Consider the following 16,220-nt stretch of genomic DNA (forward strand, 5'->3'; position numbering starts at 1 on the left):
TTCACGTAATTTCTTTGTCTTCAAGGTAAGTCGGTGTTTCTTTACTACTTATATAATAATTTATCTTTTTAACAAATATTATTAAGAACCTACAATATTTTAGGCATTTGGATGAGCACAGAGTTCAGTCTATCAGTGAGGATAGATAATTCTAATACTACTAATAATAATCATAACCACAGTAGCTAACGTGTATTGATCACTTGCTGTGTAATTCCCATGAGGGAGTAGATATTATTATCACCATTTTTTTCTTTTGAGGAAATTGCAGCACAGAGAGCTTTGGCAGCTTCCCCAATATCACCCATCTATTCAAATTAAGGGGGGATAATAAGCATTGTTTTCTTAACATACTTGAAAATACTCTATGATGTCACCTGAAAAGCCTTAACATCTATTACTCTACCAATCATACCGGATACCTCAGCCTAAATGTGCTTTCTCAAGCTTCTGTACCTCTGCAGACACTTTTCTCTCTACTTATTATGTATTTCCCAACCTTATGTACCTGGGAAAAAATTACTTATTTTCAAGGCTGCTCAGTTTCTCATTAATTGCTCTCTCCTTCAAGAACACATAATTTAGTAGAAGATACACATGTTCAAATAATAATTTGAGTCCAAAACTAGATACATATTTTAGATACAAAACTAACAAATGAAGGAGTCACCAGCTCTATTAAACCTGAACTGAGTTTGATAAAAAGATGAGGAGTTTGCCAAGTAAATAATGTGTGATATGGCATTTAAAGAATACAGTCATGAAATAGCATGATGTAATTGAGAAATTATGGATAATTTACCATGGTTGGAATTTAAAACGTAAAGAAAAGACACACCAGAAATAGAGCTGAAGAAATGGGGCTCAGGTTCTAAGGACATTCTTTGCCGGGTTGAGAGCACACTCATCAAGATAAGTGTGACTTTCTTTTAACATACTCAGCGGTAATTCAAGTTACGTGCGAGATACAAACTATTTCCTTTAATTCATCTTAAAAGAGAGGAAAGAAAGGAAATGCATATAAATTGGACTTTCTAAAAGGCATAAGTCTTTTAGCGATGCCTGCTGTTAAATATCACTAATTTTTACGATCCCTCAACATTACTATCAGCATGACACAGATATACTATCAGCCCTCGCCAATTTCCTAGAGTGTTCTAGATCTGACTATATTCTCTATTATAGAAGCACAGAATAACTCAGCATGCAAAATTTTCACCACTTATCCAGTAAATATGTACAAAGCAAGTTCTATCCAAATTTGAGTTGAAGAACACGTTGCTTTCTAAACACAGCTAAGACTTTAAAGCAAATAATGCCTCTACAACACAAATAATGAGATTCTTGAGTCAAGTCCTTGATTTAATCTTGTTGAATCATTATTTGAGCATGAAATTCCTCCAAGATATCATTAGCTAACATTCATATAATCCTATTCCACTTTTGGACAGACCTAAACCTTTGAATAAAAACAGTTTCTTAGATTGAGCCAAATTCAGCTTTCTTTTAACCTCTTGCTCTCTCATCTAGATCAATCTCGAACAAAATAAAACACAACCAGTGAAAAAACAACCTCCCCCCAACCAAAATAAAGCAAAAACAAATAACTTTCTCTTTAATGGTGAAAACTTGTGAAGCACTTGAAAACAAGTCCCTTCTGTAAGTATCCTCTTATTTCCTTTGTCATAAAATATTTGAGTTCAGGGCAAAAGAGAAATTCTTCCACCCAGAAATGTCTTGGAGACTGTATCCTCAGCCTTTATTTCATGAATCTGCTTGTAACACATTAATCTGTACCACAGATTGGCTTTCTTATACCATTTACTCTGTGTACATGGTTAGAATATTGGTAATTTACCCTTTTAAGGGATTTTTTTTTCCTGTTAAACCTATGAGTGCATTTTAACATAAAAGCCATTAATTGAATTTTTGTGCCTGGATTTAGCTCCTTTAATCAATAAGCTAAACTTTCCCTGACATCAATAACTAAATCTGTACCCATTTCTTTCTGTAGAAATGAATAAATGAAGAAATGGAGAAATGAAGAACAAATATAAGAAATAATTAATTAGAGTTACTTCCTTTTGTTTAGTAATAGATAAAATACACAATATGCTTTAAAGAAGCATTGATACATTTTCATCATTTATTCCTTTCCAGACTCTGAAGAAGGATAAATCATTCTAGTTTCAAAATTATTTTTTAGACTTTAGTAAAATAAAACACAACTCAAATGAACCATTTCTTAGGTTCAGATGTCCTCTACAGCAAATATACAGTCATCACAAACAAAATGTCCGGGATTCAAAGCAATTTTGTGGCCAAAATTCTTAGACTTCTTTGTAGCTGGCTTGTCTAAACTACGTGTCAGGGATAAATTGTTACTTTGTCTTTCTAGTCTTCCAGCTTTACTTAGTTCTGGCCCCTATCAGCCATAAAACCTTGTGCTTTATAAAAGTCTAAGAATTTGAACAGGTTATGGAATTCGTAGTTTTAACTTGACAGGCACAGAGACGGTATTTCCATAATTTTTTTCCTGGAAATCTTCTGAAAGTATCAAGTAAATCAAAAAATAAAATTACAAACTCTATTTCTAGAAAAACAAGGAGAGAGCTAAAATCTAGGCCCCAAAATAAGTATTAATAGAAGAGCTTCCAAAAAGCTACAGAAATATAGTAAGAGAGTTTACAAAAGGAAGCAAAGTGCACATACGGCAGATAGCAAACAAAAATATAATTTTGTAAAGAGGGGTCCACCTTAAGTTGCTATTTGCGATTTCTATTATAGGCGGCTTAATAGAATCCTAAATAATTCAGAATGTGTTATCGTAAGCGAGGTACTCTAGTAATAAAACCTAAATTTTGGATGTGGTTGAATGGAATTCATGGGCAGAATATACTAATGACTCAGATATTGTAGGCTGGAGCACTAATAAGTCATGTTATCCATGGTAAGATATTTGGACAAATGTCACCTTGAGAAGAAAACCATGTGCTTACTAAACCCGAAAACTTTGAGAACATACTGGGAAAAGTGTAAAAAAAGAAAAGTATACTTTTATAAAGGTATAAAAAAAGAGAAATATCAGAATGTTGACATGGCATGAATCCTCCTTGCCACTTTTAACACTAAAGAGAGAGGTAAGCTCAGTCTAGAAGAAGCTAGACTGCAAGAAGAAATGGAAGGATAAATACTAATTTCGTGAGGGAGTGGCCAATAAATTAAGAGGAAGGGCCTGGTCACAGGATAGATCAAAGTACGTAATTTATTCTTTGTTGTTACTTTCACATGGCATTGGATTAAAGCAAACAGACTACTAAGTTTGGAGAGAATTTTTTGCTGACTTTGAGGGCAGCCGACATTGGCTAATGATTACTCAACCCTAAAAGCAAAATCCAAGGGTCCCTAAATCAGTATCAGCAGAGAGTGGGTTGTGAAAGCTGTGCAGCCCCCGGACAGGTAAACTCTCCAAACTGAACTTAGAATTGACTATGAGAAAGACACACTAGGAAGTACTGCCCTGAGAAGAGCACCTGGGCTCATGAAGGACAGCACGCAGAGAGCAGCTTCTCAGAGGGCAGAACCTGGTCTATCTAACTGGCTCACCAACAAATTTCGTCACTTGCAGGGCAACTCATTATCCTTGTCCAGTAGCATTTGATAAATTACTGCAGAAGAACAACTCTAGGTGTTTCTTGGTGACCACAGCACCACCCAAACAGCCTTAAACTTCTTACCTATTTGACTTATTTTAAATGAGAAAAAAGAATTTTTTTTCTTTAGCCACTCAGGTGGTATTTCTTGTAGTTGCAGCTGAACTTCATACTAATTAAATAAAATAAATTAATAGGAAAATAGACAACCCTTTCTAAATTTAGAAGGAAATTATCAGACATACAAACATGCTTACACATTCCCAAACACATGCAAAGGCCCCATAAAGGTCATAGAGTGAAATGTTTTCAGTTGTAGCATATTACACGACAATAAATATTATGTCATATATAATTATGACAACATAATAACGCATAATATGACTAAGTTAAGGTCAAATACATCTCCCATTTCAAAAAAGTAATTCTATCAGAGTCCTTTTCAACATAAATCCCAATTCTATTATGAGTACAGGTGATGCACCTGGAACAAAATTATTTGTAAAGGCTGAAAGTAAGAGAATAGAAAATAAAGCAACAGGTGAGATATTAACATCAGACAAATTTGATTCAGAACAAAAATTTTGGGGGAATTTCCTGGCCGTCCAGTAGTTAGGACTCCTCGCTTTCACTGCCGAGGGCGCAGGTTCAATCCCTGGTCGGAGAACTAAGATCCCACAAGCTGTGTGGCATAGCCAGAAAAAAAAAATTGTTCAACCATAAAAGATGGAAACCTTATAATACTAAAAAGAGCAATTCACAATGACCACATAACAGTCATAGGAAGTTCTGTGTCCCAGATTCACAGAGCATCAATTCATCAATTATACGATATAGCTACTGGTACACTCAGTGGAAAACCTATAACCTCAAATGGTTATATTAATAAACAGGAAAGAATCAAAGCTAATTAAGCATCCAACTTGAGAAGTTAAGTCTCATATCGGGCTCCCCAGCCCAGGGATCCTGCACCAGGAAGACAAGCGCAGGGGTCCTGCACCCCCAGAACGTTTGGCTTTGAAGGCCAGCAGGGCTTACTTTTGGGAGAGCTGAGGGTTGTGGGAAATAGAGACTCCACTCATAAAGGACACACACAAAATCTCACCCTCTCCGGGACACAGGGCAGAAGCAGTAATTTGAAAGGAGCCTGGGTCAGATCCACCTGCTGATCTTGGAGAGCCCCCCGGAGAGGCAGGAGGTGACTGGAGTTCACCCTGAGAACGTAGACACTGGCAGCAGTCATTTTGGGGATCTCATTCTACCACAAGGATACTGGTGTTAGAAAAAGTCATTTTTGGAATCCTCTCTTTAGCTTATTAGCACCAGGACTCAGACCCACTCACCAGCCTGTCAGCACCAGTACTGTGAGACCAACCAATTTATCAGGCAGCAACACCCCTCCCCCACTACTGCCCCTACAAGCAGGCAGGCTTCCTTGAGACATCCTGAGCCCACAGCTACCCTGGAACATGGCCCTGCCCACCAGAGGGCTCAGGACCCAGCCCCACATGACAGTGGGCCAGCACTAGCGCAGGGACCACTAGGGCCCTGCAGCCAGAGCCCCTGGGACCCGGCTCCACCCACCAGAGGGCTGGTGCTGGCCCTGGGACAAGCCTTATCCCCCAGTGGACAGACCCCAGCCCTAGGACCACCGTAGCCCCACAACCTGCCTTGTCAGGACACAGCCCACCCACCAGGAGGCCAGTACCAGCACCTCTGGGACCTGGCCCTGTCCATCAGCAGGCCAACACCAGCTCTGGGATTCCTGGGCCCTATAGCTGGGACCCCAGGACCAGTCTGCCTTCCAGTGGCTGGCATTAGCTCCAGGACATGGCTTCATGCATCAGTAGGTGGGCACCAGCCCCAGGATCCCTTGGACATTGGTCCCACTGACAAGCAGGTGGACACCAACTCTGAGACATGTTGGACCCCTCAGCCATCTGCCCCAGGAACCAGCTCCACTCACCAGCAGGCCAACACTAGCTTTGGGACACCCCGGAACCCACAGCCAGCCATGTCAGGAAAAAGCTCCACCCACCAGCAGTATGACACTAGATCTGAGAACCCTGGCTCTGCAATCACCCATTGTAGAACCTGGCTCAACCCACAGTGAAACAGCACTAGTCCTGGGACACCCCTGGTCTCTGCAGCCAGTTACCCCATGCCAAACACATCAGAAGGACTTGTGCAGTCAACATGGGGGGCACCCCTAGAGCATATAGCTCTGGTGACCAGAGGGGAGCATGCTGCTGAAAGCATAGGACATTTCCCACAAAAGGCCATTTCTCTAAGTTTGGGAAATGTAACCAATCTACCAGATATGTAGCACTGAAAACAGCAAGTTAGGCAAAATAAGGCAACAGAGGAACATATTGCAAACAAAGGAACAAGATAAAACCCCAGAATAAGAACTAAGTGAAGTGCAGATAGGCAATCTACCTGATATCAAACGCAATGGTGAAAAGCTGAAAGCATTTCCTCTAAGATCAGGAACAAAGGCAAGGATGCCCACTCTTGCCATTTTTATTCAACATAGTATCTAAAGTTCTAGGAACAGCAATCAGACAAGAGAAAGAAATAGAAGGAATCTAAACTGGAAAGGAAGAAGTAATACTGTCACTGTTTGCAGATGACATGATACTGTATATAGAAAGTCCTAAAGACGCCACCAAAAATCTACTAGAACTCATCAACAAATTCAGTAAAGTTGCAGGACACAAAATTAATATACAGAAATCTGTTGCATTTCTATGCACTAACAATGAACTATCAGAAAGAGAAATTAAGGAAACAATCCCATTTACCATCACATAAAAAAGAATAAAATAACTAGGAATAAACCTACCTAAGGAAGCAAAAGACCTGTACTCAGAAAACTATGACACTAATGAAAGAAATTGAAGATGACTCAGACAGGTGGAAAGATATACTATGTTTCTGGACTGGAAGAATCAATATGGTTAAAATGACCATACTACCCAAAGCAATCTACAAATTTAACGCAATCCCTATCAAATTACCAATGGCATTTTTTTCACACAACTAAACAATAAATTTAAAATTTGTATGGAAACACAGAAGACCCCAAATAGCCAACGACAATCTTGAGAAAGAAGAACAGAGCTGGAGAAATCAGGATCCTTGACTTCAGACTATACTACAAAGCTACAATCACCAAAAGAGTATGGTACTGGCACGAAAACAGACACAGATCAATAGAACAGGATAGACAGCCCAGAAATAAATCCACGCACCTATGATCATCTAATCTATGACAAAGGAGTCAAGAATATACAATGGAGAAAAGACAGTCTCTTCAATAAGTGGTGCTGGGAAAACTGGACAGCTACATGTAAAAGAATAACATTGGAATGCAACTTCTTAACACGTTGATTGAAAGTCTTACCTGAGCAGGTAACTTTGGCTTCATCATAGTGATCACAACTAAATCCACCCCATTGCCAATTCTTGCAGTCCCAAAGAGAAGTTTCATTTCCATTACAGCTGCTTAAAAACAGCCATGTGTTTGTTGCCTTAATTTTGGAATAAACTTGATAGGATGTTTTGAGTGCAGATCCACATCCCAGCTGCGTGCAAACCACATCAGCTTCTTTCAGTCCCCAGCCTCTGTCACACACTTTCCCTATCAATTTCTGAATTTCCACCTCCACTGTCCCAGCACAGTGGCTGCCTCCACCTTTAAGTCTCAGTTCCAGATCTGATCCATCTGCAAAAGAAACATAAACTTAGGCCATAGATACATACGGAGGTTAGCTCCCAAAGGGTATTTTTAAGATCTTGTTCCTTCCCAGATACTGAGACACTGGAAATTCTGGCTTACCCATCTCCTGGCTTTTTGAAGAGTCAGTATAAACCATGAATTTGGTTAGAAATGGGATTACAGTTTCAAAACTTAATAAAAATTGTCAGTGACTAAAAAATACGAGCAAATCAGATATAAAGAAAAGACTTATATCATTTTGTCTTTTGGAGCTCCAGGTAGATTTAGAATTTGAAGTGTGGTCCCTAACAGCAGTCGGAAAAATTATTATAGAAAATAGAGTCAGACAACCCACCAAACTAGTCACATAAAGAATGTGTTAAAGATTCCTCACAACTGTAAAAGAATTCCCAACAAGGAAATTATTAGATATTTCTCTCTCACACATCTCACACCTATTCCTACTCCTAAAGAACACAGGTCCTTCCTCCTCTGTTTTTCTTTTTGTTTTGTTTTGTTTTAACTTACCAGAACATGTCACACCAGCATCTTCATTATGATTGCAATAATGCTTTCCCCATTCTTGGTGTTTACATTGCCAGAGAGCAGACTCATGTCCATGGCAGGAAACACTGTCAAGCCAAATGTGTCCAATTCCTTCACTGGCGTTGACTCGACCAATGGCAGTGATGGCAGTTGGACATCCCAGTTGCTTACATGCCACAGCGGCATCGTTACTATCCCAGCCATCATCACACACTGTCCCCCATTCTCCTTGGAATTTCACTTCTAATCTTCCTGAACATTCAGTAACTCCATCTACCAGTCTCAGGCTCAGGTCTGCTCCCTCTGTAAGAGGGAAACAAAACAAGTCAGTGATAAAGAAACAAGAATGAAGGCACTCTAAACAGCTGTACCTGAGATGAGTTAAGGGGGGAGATATAAGGAGAGATAGAGAAGACAGTGTTATATTACCACTGAAAATCGTTAAAGATGGAAGGAGGAGTGGGTCAGACAAGAAGACAGGACTTCCTTCGGATTGGAAGTTTGGGACTAGCAGGTGCAAACTACTATATATAGAACGGATAAACAACAAGGTCCTATTGTATAGCACAGAGAACTATATTCAATATCTTGTAATAAACCATAATGGAAAAGATCAATCAATCAATCAATCAATAAAAATTAAAAAAACAAAAAAGAAGACACGGCTTTTCACTATGGAGAGCATGCATTATAGGAAGAGTTCCTAACAGGAGGCCCAGGGACTGAAATTTATCTAGAGATTCGCTTGTTTGATCACCACAGATTTTTTGTTGGAATTGTTTGTTTTTTTCCCTTTTAAATATATGTTTGCAGGTGTCTAGGTGGGACCTACACACTCCTGTTTGCCTCAATACTCAATACTCACTTTTGCCTCTGACTTCATTGTCTACCCAGACTACCTGGTTTGTATTACATGCCTGACCCCTTTCTGACCACTTCTGTAGTTTAAACACAAAGCAAAGAGAAAAGGGACCTCACCATTACTACTTTCAACTTCCCCCAATCAATATTCCTCAAAGAACAGAACTTGATTCTAAGTAATATCCTATAATAAATAAATTGCTATTTTCCTCAGGCAGTTTTGGTTCTTGTTGTCACAATGCTGTTTATTGTGATTACTCAGCATGTATAAAACACACTGAGAAGAAACGTGCTGATTGGGGACCTAGAAAGATTTTGATGGGTAAAGGCAAACAGAAGGTACATACTGTGTTTTTTCTACGCCAAATCCCTTTCACTTTCTTCAGCTAACAGAATCCATCTTTTCTGTAGGAATCCCATTCTTTGTGGTTTACACTATAGATGGTCACATTCTTCAACAAGAAAAAGGCCAATCTGGGAATTCCCTGGCTGTCCAGTGGTTAGGACTCCGTGCTTTCACTGCTGTGACCGGGCTTCGATCCCTGGTCGGGGAGCTAAGATCCCGCAAGCCGTGCAGTGCTTGGATGGAGCCAACTGTACCTCCTGGATTTCCCACTTTTCTGAGTCAGTATTGTCTCATTTTAAAGTTAGTTTGAATTGAATTTCCTTCATTTGAAAAAAAAATACCTGGTGAATACAGGGACATTTTTACCCTAGTTATAGTTTCCTAAATATTCCCTGGGGTTCAAGACTTACTAGGTCTTCAAACTCGGCACTCAAGTGAAGAAAGGAGAGTGACAGTCTTGTACACGCAAAGCCATGTCCCTGTCCCGTAATCAAGCGTGAAACATGAAAGTTTCCAGACAGACACAGTGCCTGCTCATAACATAGCACTAGCATAAATGAGGTTTTAATAGGAAACCAATTTTTTTAATCATTTGATTCTGTGAATTTAAGAAAAGGTGGGTTTAAGAAAGGGTGGGTCAAAATGGCTAAAGCGGAGACTTTTGTAGGTAGAGGGTGATAAAGGGGGTGCTCCAAAACATACAGAAAGCAAAATTTTAACCTGTTTTTAACAGTTAACTTTTCTTTTTTTTTTGGAGGGATGGGGGGAGTGGACTATTCTCTAAACACTTCCTTCTACCCTCTTGACTTGGATCTCAATTTCACTGCCATCATTCCCCCCTAACCTACTTATCCTAAGGTAAAAATTCCACAGGTATCAGAACTGCATCCTGAAATGAGGTAATAATAAGGCAATAAAAGAAGCAGACTTCATTATGTTTTTAGGAGTTCAGCCTTTTGAGACTTTTGTCCCCTTTTTTTGTCCTCTCATGGAGAACAGAAAAAGCACAGGCCAGTCCTTACCTAAGCAAATCACTCCAGCATCCTCAGCATGATCGCAGTTATGCTTTCCCCATCCTTCATGTTTGCAGTTCCAGAGAGCTGACTCAGTTCCATTGCATACAAGGTCATCAAACCAGATTGGTCCAGAACCTTCTCCAAAATTAGCTGAACCAGAGAAACTGACAGCACTTCCACATTCAAGTTGTTTACAAACCACAGAAGCATGATCTATGTTGAAGTTATCGTCACACACAGTGCCCCACTGTCCTTGGAATTTGACCTCTATTCTTCCTGAGCACCGGTTTCCTCCATTCATCAGCCTCATCTCCAAATCAGATCCATCTAGAGTGGAGAAAAGACCAGAATTCAGAAGTAATATTTATTCAGAAGTGATTTTAGAAAATAATATTCCTCTAGTCACTTGAGATTTGATCCTATCTTTAAAAATGATGCTTCATTTTGGATGCTGCCCCTGTTCACACTTTGGAGAATTTTAATCTTTTGAAAACCAACCAACGATTAATCTGTAAAAAAATCTTTTACAGATTAAACTTTACTTTGTGTTTTGTTTTGTTTCCTTCCATTACTGAGGCATAATAAACACTTCTATGTAGAAATAGATACGTTTGCCTCAAAGTATTTATTTAAAAAGCTTGAAAAAATAAAATTTGTTCATACTACAAAGAAGCAAAAATGAAAAACCAGTCATTTGTTGAACAGGTAAAATTTTTATTTTAATCTTTTTTTATGACCATCAGTTTAGAGCATGCATGATTGCTTGAAGTTGAATTTGAAATTAGAAAACAGGAAAAAGCAAAAAACAAATGCATAAGCATGCATGATAGTTTGCAAAAGTGGTATACAAAAACATTAGACATTAGGACTTCTCTAGTAGCACAGTGGTTAAGAATCTGCCTGCCAATGCAGGCGACACAGGTTTGAGCTCTGGTCCTGGAAGATTCCACATGCTGAGGAGCAATTAAGCCCGTGAGCCACAACTACTGAAGCTGCGTGCCACAGCTACTGAAGCCCGCGTGCCTAGAACCCGTGCTCCACAGCAAGAGAAGCCACAGCAATGAGAAGCCCGCACACTGCAACAAAGAGTAGCCCCTGCTCGCCCCAAGTAGTGAAAAGCCCATGCACAGCAATGAAGACCAAATGCAGCCAAAAATAAACAAATTTTAAAAAAAACATTAAAAATTGGGGGAAAAAAGTTAATCAAGATAATTTATTTCTTACCCATTTTTTTCTGAATCAAAGCTTTCTTTTCCCTCCCCCGAAGCACCTGCTACCATTTTTAGCAAAGAATGGCTTTTTCATAAGGAAAATTCTCTCTATACGCTATCCTTAGATTTTCTATGATGACTAAAATACCTGAGAAAAAGAGACTGGGGATGAAATTTTGGGACACCTAAAAACCAGAAACTGTTGGTGGTTGAATAAAATGCTTAGAAGTTCTTTTTTGAAACAGTAATTCAATTTTAAAAGCACTGAACTCCAGACAAGAACCTCCACTCAACAAGATTTTGTATCATGAATAATAATAATAGCTTACAATTAAAATGTGCATATGCTGTTCCAAATGTATTACATATGCTACTTTCAGTCTTCACAAAAACATTAAGCATTATGTGTCATTACCACTATCTCTACTTCACAGATAAGCAAACTGAGGTTAAATAATTGACACAGGATCAAACACCCAGAAAACAGTAGAGACAATGTAAAAAAACTCAAACAAACAAAAAGCAATCTAGCACCAGAGTCTATCCTCTTTACTATTATGCATGTGATAATAATAGAATTTCCCAATAATAGAATTTCCCAAGTAGATGCTCTGAGGATTGAGCATTGACCAGGGTAGAGAATCTCAGAAATACAGGCTCTGAAACCTCAGAAATATGAATTCAGAAACCTCATGAAACTCATGAGTCCCTATGTGGCTACACATCCCTTTCTATTATTACGCACCAGTTGGAGGTTTAGGTGTATAAACTTCAAAATCCAAGTTTGATTAATGTCATCCTTATATAAAGGATCCTTATGTAAAGGTATGAAAACCAGAACACGAGTTAAAAGTACTACACTGATGTCTTAGCTTAAACAGTCAACTCTATAGACAGCAATAATTATAGTAAGAGCCTGGCAAGATTTATTATCATTTTTAACTTTGCTGTAGATGTTACAATTGTTATTTCTTATCTTTCCCTGCAAAATGATTAACAATAAAAGACAAGAAGAAGAGAAGAAGAAGGGGGAAGAGGAGAAGAATGGAGGAAGAGAAGGAAGAAGAAAGAGAAATGAGTTGTCTAGGTAATGAGAAGCAGTGAGCCACGGGGAAACTAATGTTAATTTTTAACACCTATTACCTACCAGTGTACCAGCAGCTTTACGTGTATTATATCATTGGGTGCTCAGAAACTGAAGTTTAGAAAGATTTAGCAACTTGCTCAAAATAATAGCATTAATGAGCAGCTGAGCAATTTTCTAGATACTAGCCTGTGTTGCTCCCATTATACCACCATGCCTGGATAGAGATTAGTCCTTTCTAAAATCAATCCTACGGGGGAGATGATCTCTCCTAGAAAGGCTGGGTGGTGATAAAGTTGCATAAAGGTCAACGACATGAGCAAAGAGAAATTGGAAGCCCAGGAATCTGAACTGGGTCAGAAACATGACCTTGGTCTGGGCTATTGTAAGGACAAGTGAGATGAAACTTATAAAATGTTTTATAAATTAAAACTAAAACTACCTTGTAATAGTAAATGAATAGCATTGTACAGTGGAAGAAGCAATTCTACTTTGCAAAACATCCTTCCTCCAACAAAAAAGGATTAGTGCTAAGAATATTTATTTCCTGATAGAGTAAGTTGATTATCAATTAATGGGCAAAAGGGTCATGATTTATAGGCCAATGCATGAAAGCTGCATTTTATGGGGAAAGGGGACAAGGAATTAACTTAGATATTATGATATTTTTATGTAGAAGTAGAAAGTTATAGTAGGATTACTTAATATGAAATTGAAGCTAGTCACTTCCTCATTGATTGTAGTATTCAGAATCTCTTTTGATTTTTTTTAAAATATGGGCTTTGTCATGTGTTTTCTGGTCTTTTAGCAATGGATTGGGTAATTTTATACGTGGCCTAGATTACTTACAGAAAACTGGCTCCTTTTAATTTTTAACCCATAGATTTTTTTTCACAAAGCATTTCATGTTAAGGCTTGACTTATGCAAGTCTTACCTGAGCAGGTGATCCCAACATCCTGTTGGTGAGTGCAGTTATGCTTTCCCCACCCGTCATGTTTGCAGTCCCAGAGAGCTGATTCATTCCCTCGACAAGAAACATGATCCATCCAAATGCGTCCAGAGCCTGCACTGGAATTAGCCCATCCAGTGGCTTTGATAACAGTTGGACATCCCAGCTGCCTACAAACAACGGAGACTGCGGCCAAGTCCCAGCCATTATTACACACAGTTCCCCACTCCTCCTGGACTTTCACCTCCACTCTCCCAGAACACTTGTTTTCACCAGCTGTTAGCCTCAGCTCCTTGTCTGTTCCTCCTGTAACAATAGGTAAGGGCAGCAATCGGTCAAGATCCAAAGAGCAAGAAGAAAATTATTATTCTTTAGATTACTTATTTATTTTTCAAAGCCAGATTCGAGAAATATTTCTGGACCTATCCATGGTACAACAGGAGAATGTTATTTCATTCAGTATCTCAGGCTTCAAATTAAGCAGTGACATAAACCCAGTAAATCTGGGTAATCCAATACTGTACGATATCTTTATTTAATGGCTGACATTCTTTATAACGTCAATTTATATATTCTCATGGATAGTTTACTATAAAAAAAGATATTACAAAATTTTATAGGGATAAGCTATGTAAGTTTCTCCAGAATCCTAAGATCTGTAGAAAGAAGGATGAGGGTGAGGATGAAAAGGCCAGTTGTAAGGAATTTAGTGCCTATTTCACACATATATGGAAAATACCATGAATTTTTCAAATGCTAGTTAAAATCTAACTGAAACTTATTGACTCAAATGGAAATTGAAATGGAGATATTTTCCTATTATCTTCTACTTTGAAACCATGAAGCATGTTTTTAGATGTTATTTAGCCTTCAGGAGAATTATTTGCTTTTTAGTGACTCTTGCCACGGTGGGCTAAGGTTGCGAGTAAATTTGACAGTGTACTCACCAAGAGAACTGGTGACCAAACAGGCACTGAGAACTGAGACCACAGCAATAGTGAAGGGACTTAAGCGGGCAGAACATCTCCTAAATTCTGTGAAAAGACGAAAGAGAGCAAAAGTAGAGTCTTCCCAAAAAGAGGCTTTGGAGGAGACAGATGGTTTCAGAGGTTTGAGGTTAACAAAGCAGGTCAAACCAAGACAGAATATCCTTCCCCCTAAATGGCAAGGCAGGCAGGAAAAATTCGTACCCAGGATCATACGGCCTCAGTGAAGTAGCTTTGAAAACGTTCATGTTTATAGGCAATCTAGGGGTGAGGAATTAGAAGATAGTTGGGGATGGAAAAAGCATTGCAAGATTGAGCCTTAAAACCTGGAAAACTGAAAAGGCATTGATGAAACTTAGAAGCGGGCAGTTCTCCCTTCAGGCACAGAGCAATATTCAACCACGGATACCCTTATCTCCAAGCCTACCGGATCCACATTATTAGACGGCAAGTTCCATGAGGGAATGAATTATATCTATCATGTTCACCAGTTTCACCAGTACCTGGCACAGTGCTGCTAAATAGTAGTTGAACAATAAATACATTGGAGGAAAAAGTGACAAAGATCATATTTGAAAACCCCACTATTGGGCCTTATCTCCAAAAATAGCATAAAATGCTCTATCACTCAATTCTCCTTCTTACGCTCACCCAACAGTAATTTAAAAGTAAAAATGCTATGATAGTCACTTCTCTGTGATAACTCACTGAACTGTGCATTTATGACCTATGCTTTCATGTGGTATGTTATACCTCAGTCTAAAAGCTTGAAAAAAAAAAGAGTAAGAATGCTAAATAAGTTTAATGCATCCACATAGGTTACAAAGTAGATTTCAACACTCAGGCGTGTTATTCTAAATGTCCTCTAGGGAATCAACTTTCAATCAATACGCATTCCTCCTTGTTCTATTTTTCTAACAACTGTTAGCTTCAAACTCAATACAGTTCAGTTAATTTTAGTTCCTTACTTAATTGCACCTCAGCAGTTTTACAGACTTGATGCCAAATCTAATCCTTATCTCACATCTTCAATTTCGAATCTATGGGAGATAAAACGTACTGCCTTATAGGCTTATTGCCCTTTTCCTATAACTTACCCTCCTGATGCCCATCACTATTAAATCAGATCCACTGACTTCCAGAATATTGCTATACTCCATTAAAGGGTAAATAGAACAAATGAGAAGCTTTTACCAGTAGATCCAGAGTTTTCATGTAGCACCATTCTGAGTTTGTCCATTCCAAAGTTTTATGATACTTAAGTCTTCTTGTATTATTCCCTAGGAATGGTCTCCTAAAGAAGAGGACCACTAAGAATTCTAAAAATCATTTCACATCCACAAAAAAACAGGAAGACTTCATAATGGAGGTGGAGTCAACCAGAAAAGGGAAGTAATTAAAAGAGGGAGGTTCTCTTTCGTGCTCATGTTTTCTTCCATTTGGGACATGAAACAACCAAAGAAAACTGAGAAACATTCACTACAGATTTATCAAAATTAAAGGGGAAATATTGACTCATATACTGTTGTTATTGAATTGAGTATTTTAAATTTCTGCACTTTGTTTTGGACTAATATATTAGAAGCATAAAATAGCTATTGTTTTGTAGTTAAATTATGTCAAAAAATTAAAGTAAAATAGGCAAAATATAATTAAATCACTAAAGCTTGATTGTTGTAACAACTTTTAATATTATTTGCATAATCAAATGTGTCTAATGAATAATTTTGTGCAGATTACCTATAGACAGCACTTGCATATCTTTTCTTTCCTTTTTCAAAATTTTTATTGGAGTATAGTTGACTTACAATGTTGTGTTAGTTTCAGGTGTACAGCAAAGTGAATA

At 38.3% G+C, this 16,220-nt stretch overlaps 1 protein-coding gene across 2 annotated transcripts in view; it reads right to left on the reverse strand.

Moving 5' to 3' along the window:
* Nucleotides 1–15,701, reverse strand: part of CD163 (CD163 molecule) — a 34,665-nt gene extending 18,964 nt beyond the window's left edge. Inside the window, exons 1-6 of one of the 2 annotated variants that reach the window (XM_022577488.3) lie at nt 15,569–15,700; nt 14,336–14,422; nt 13,374–13,694; nt 10,150–10,470; nt 7,903–8,223; nt 7,060–7,380 (exon numbers count right to left, since the gene is read on the reverse strand). In XM_022577488.3, coding sequence (XP_022433196.2) covers nt 7,060–7,380; nt 7,903–8,223; nt 10,150–10,470; nt 13,374–13,694; nt 14,336–14,422; nt 15,569–15,614 — 1,417 coding nt within the window. In that variant the 5' untranslated portion in view covers nt 15,615–15,700. Of the gene's footprint in view, nt 1–7,059; nt 7,381–7,902; nt 8,224–10,149; nt 10,471–13,373; nt 13,695–14,335; nt 14,423–15,568 lie in introns of both variants that reach the window. The other variant, XM_022577489.3, reaches the window with a different exon arrangement.
* Nucleotides 15,702–16,220: the final 519 nt, after the last annotated feature.

Source organism: Delphinapterus leucas, chromosome 11 (assembly GCF_059928025.1).
Source record: "Delphinapterus leucas isolate spDelLeu-1000000601 "Yukka" chromosome 11, BTC_Dleu_Yukka2, whole genome shotgun sequence".
Classification (NCBI taxonomy): Eukaryota; Metazoa; Chordata; class Mammalia; order Artiodactyla; family Monodontidae; genus Delphinapterus; species Delphinapterus leucas.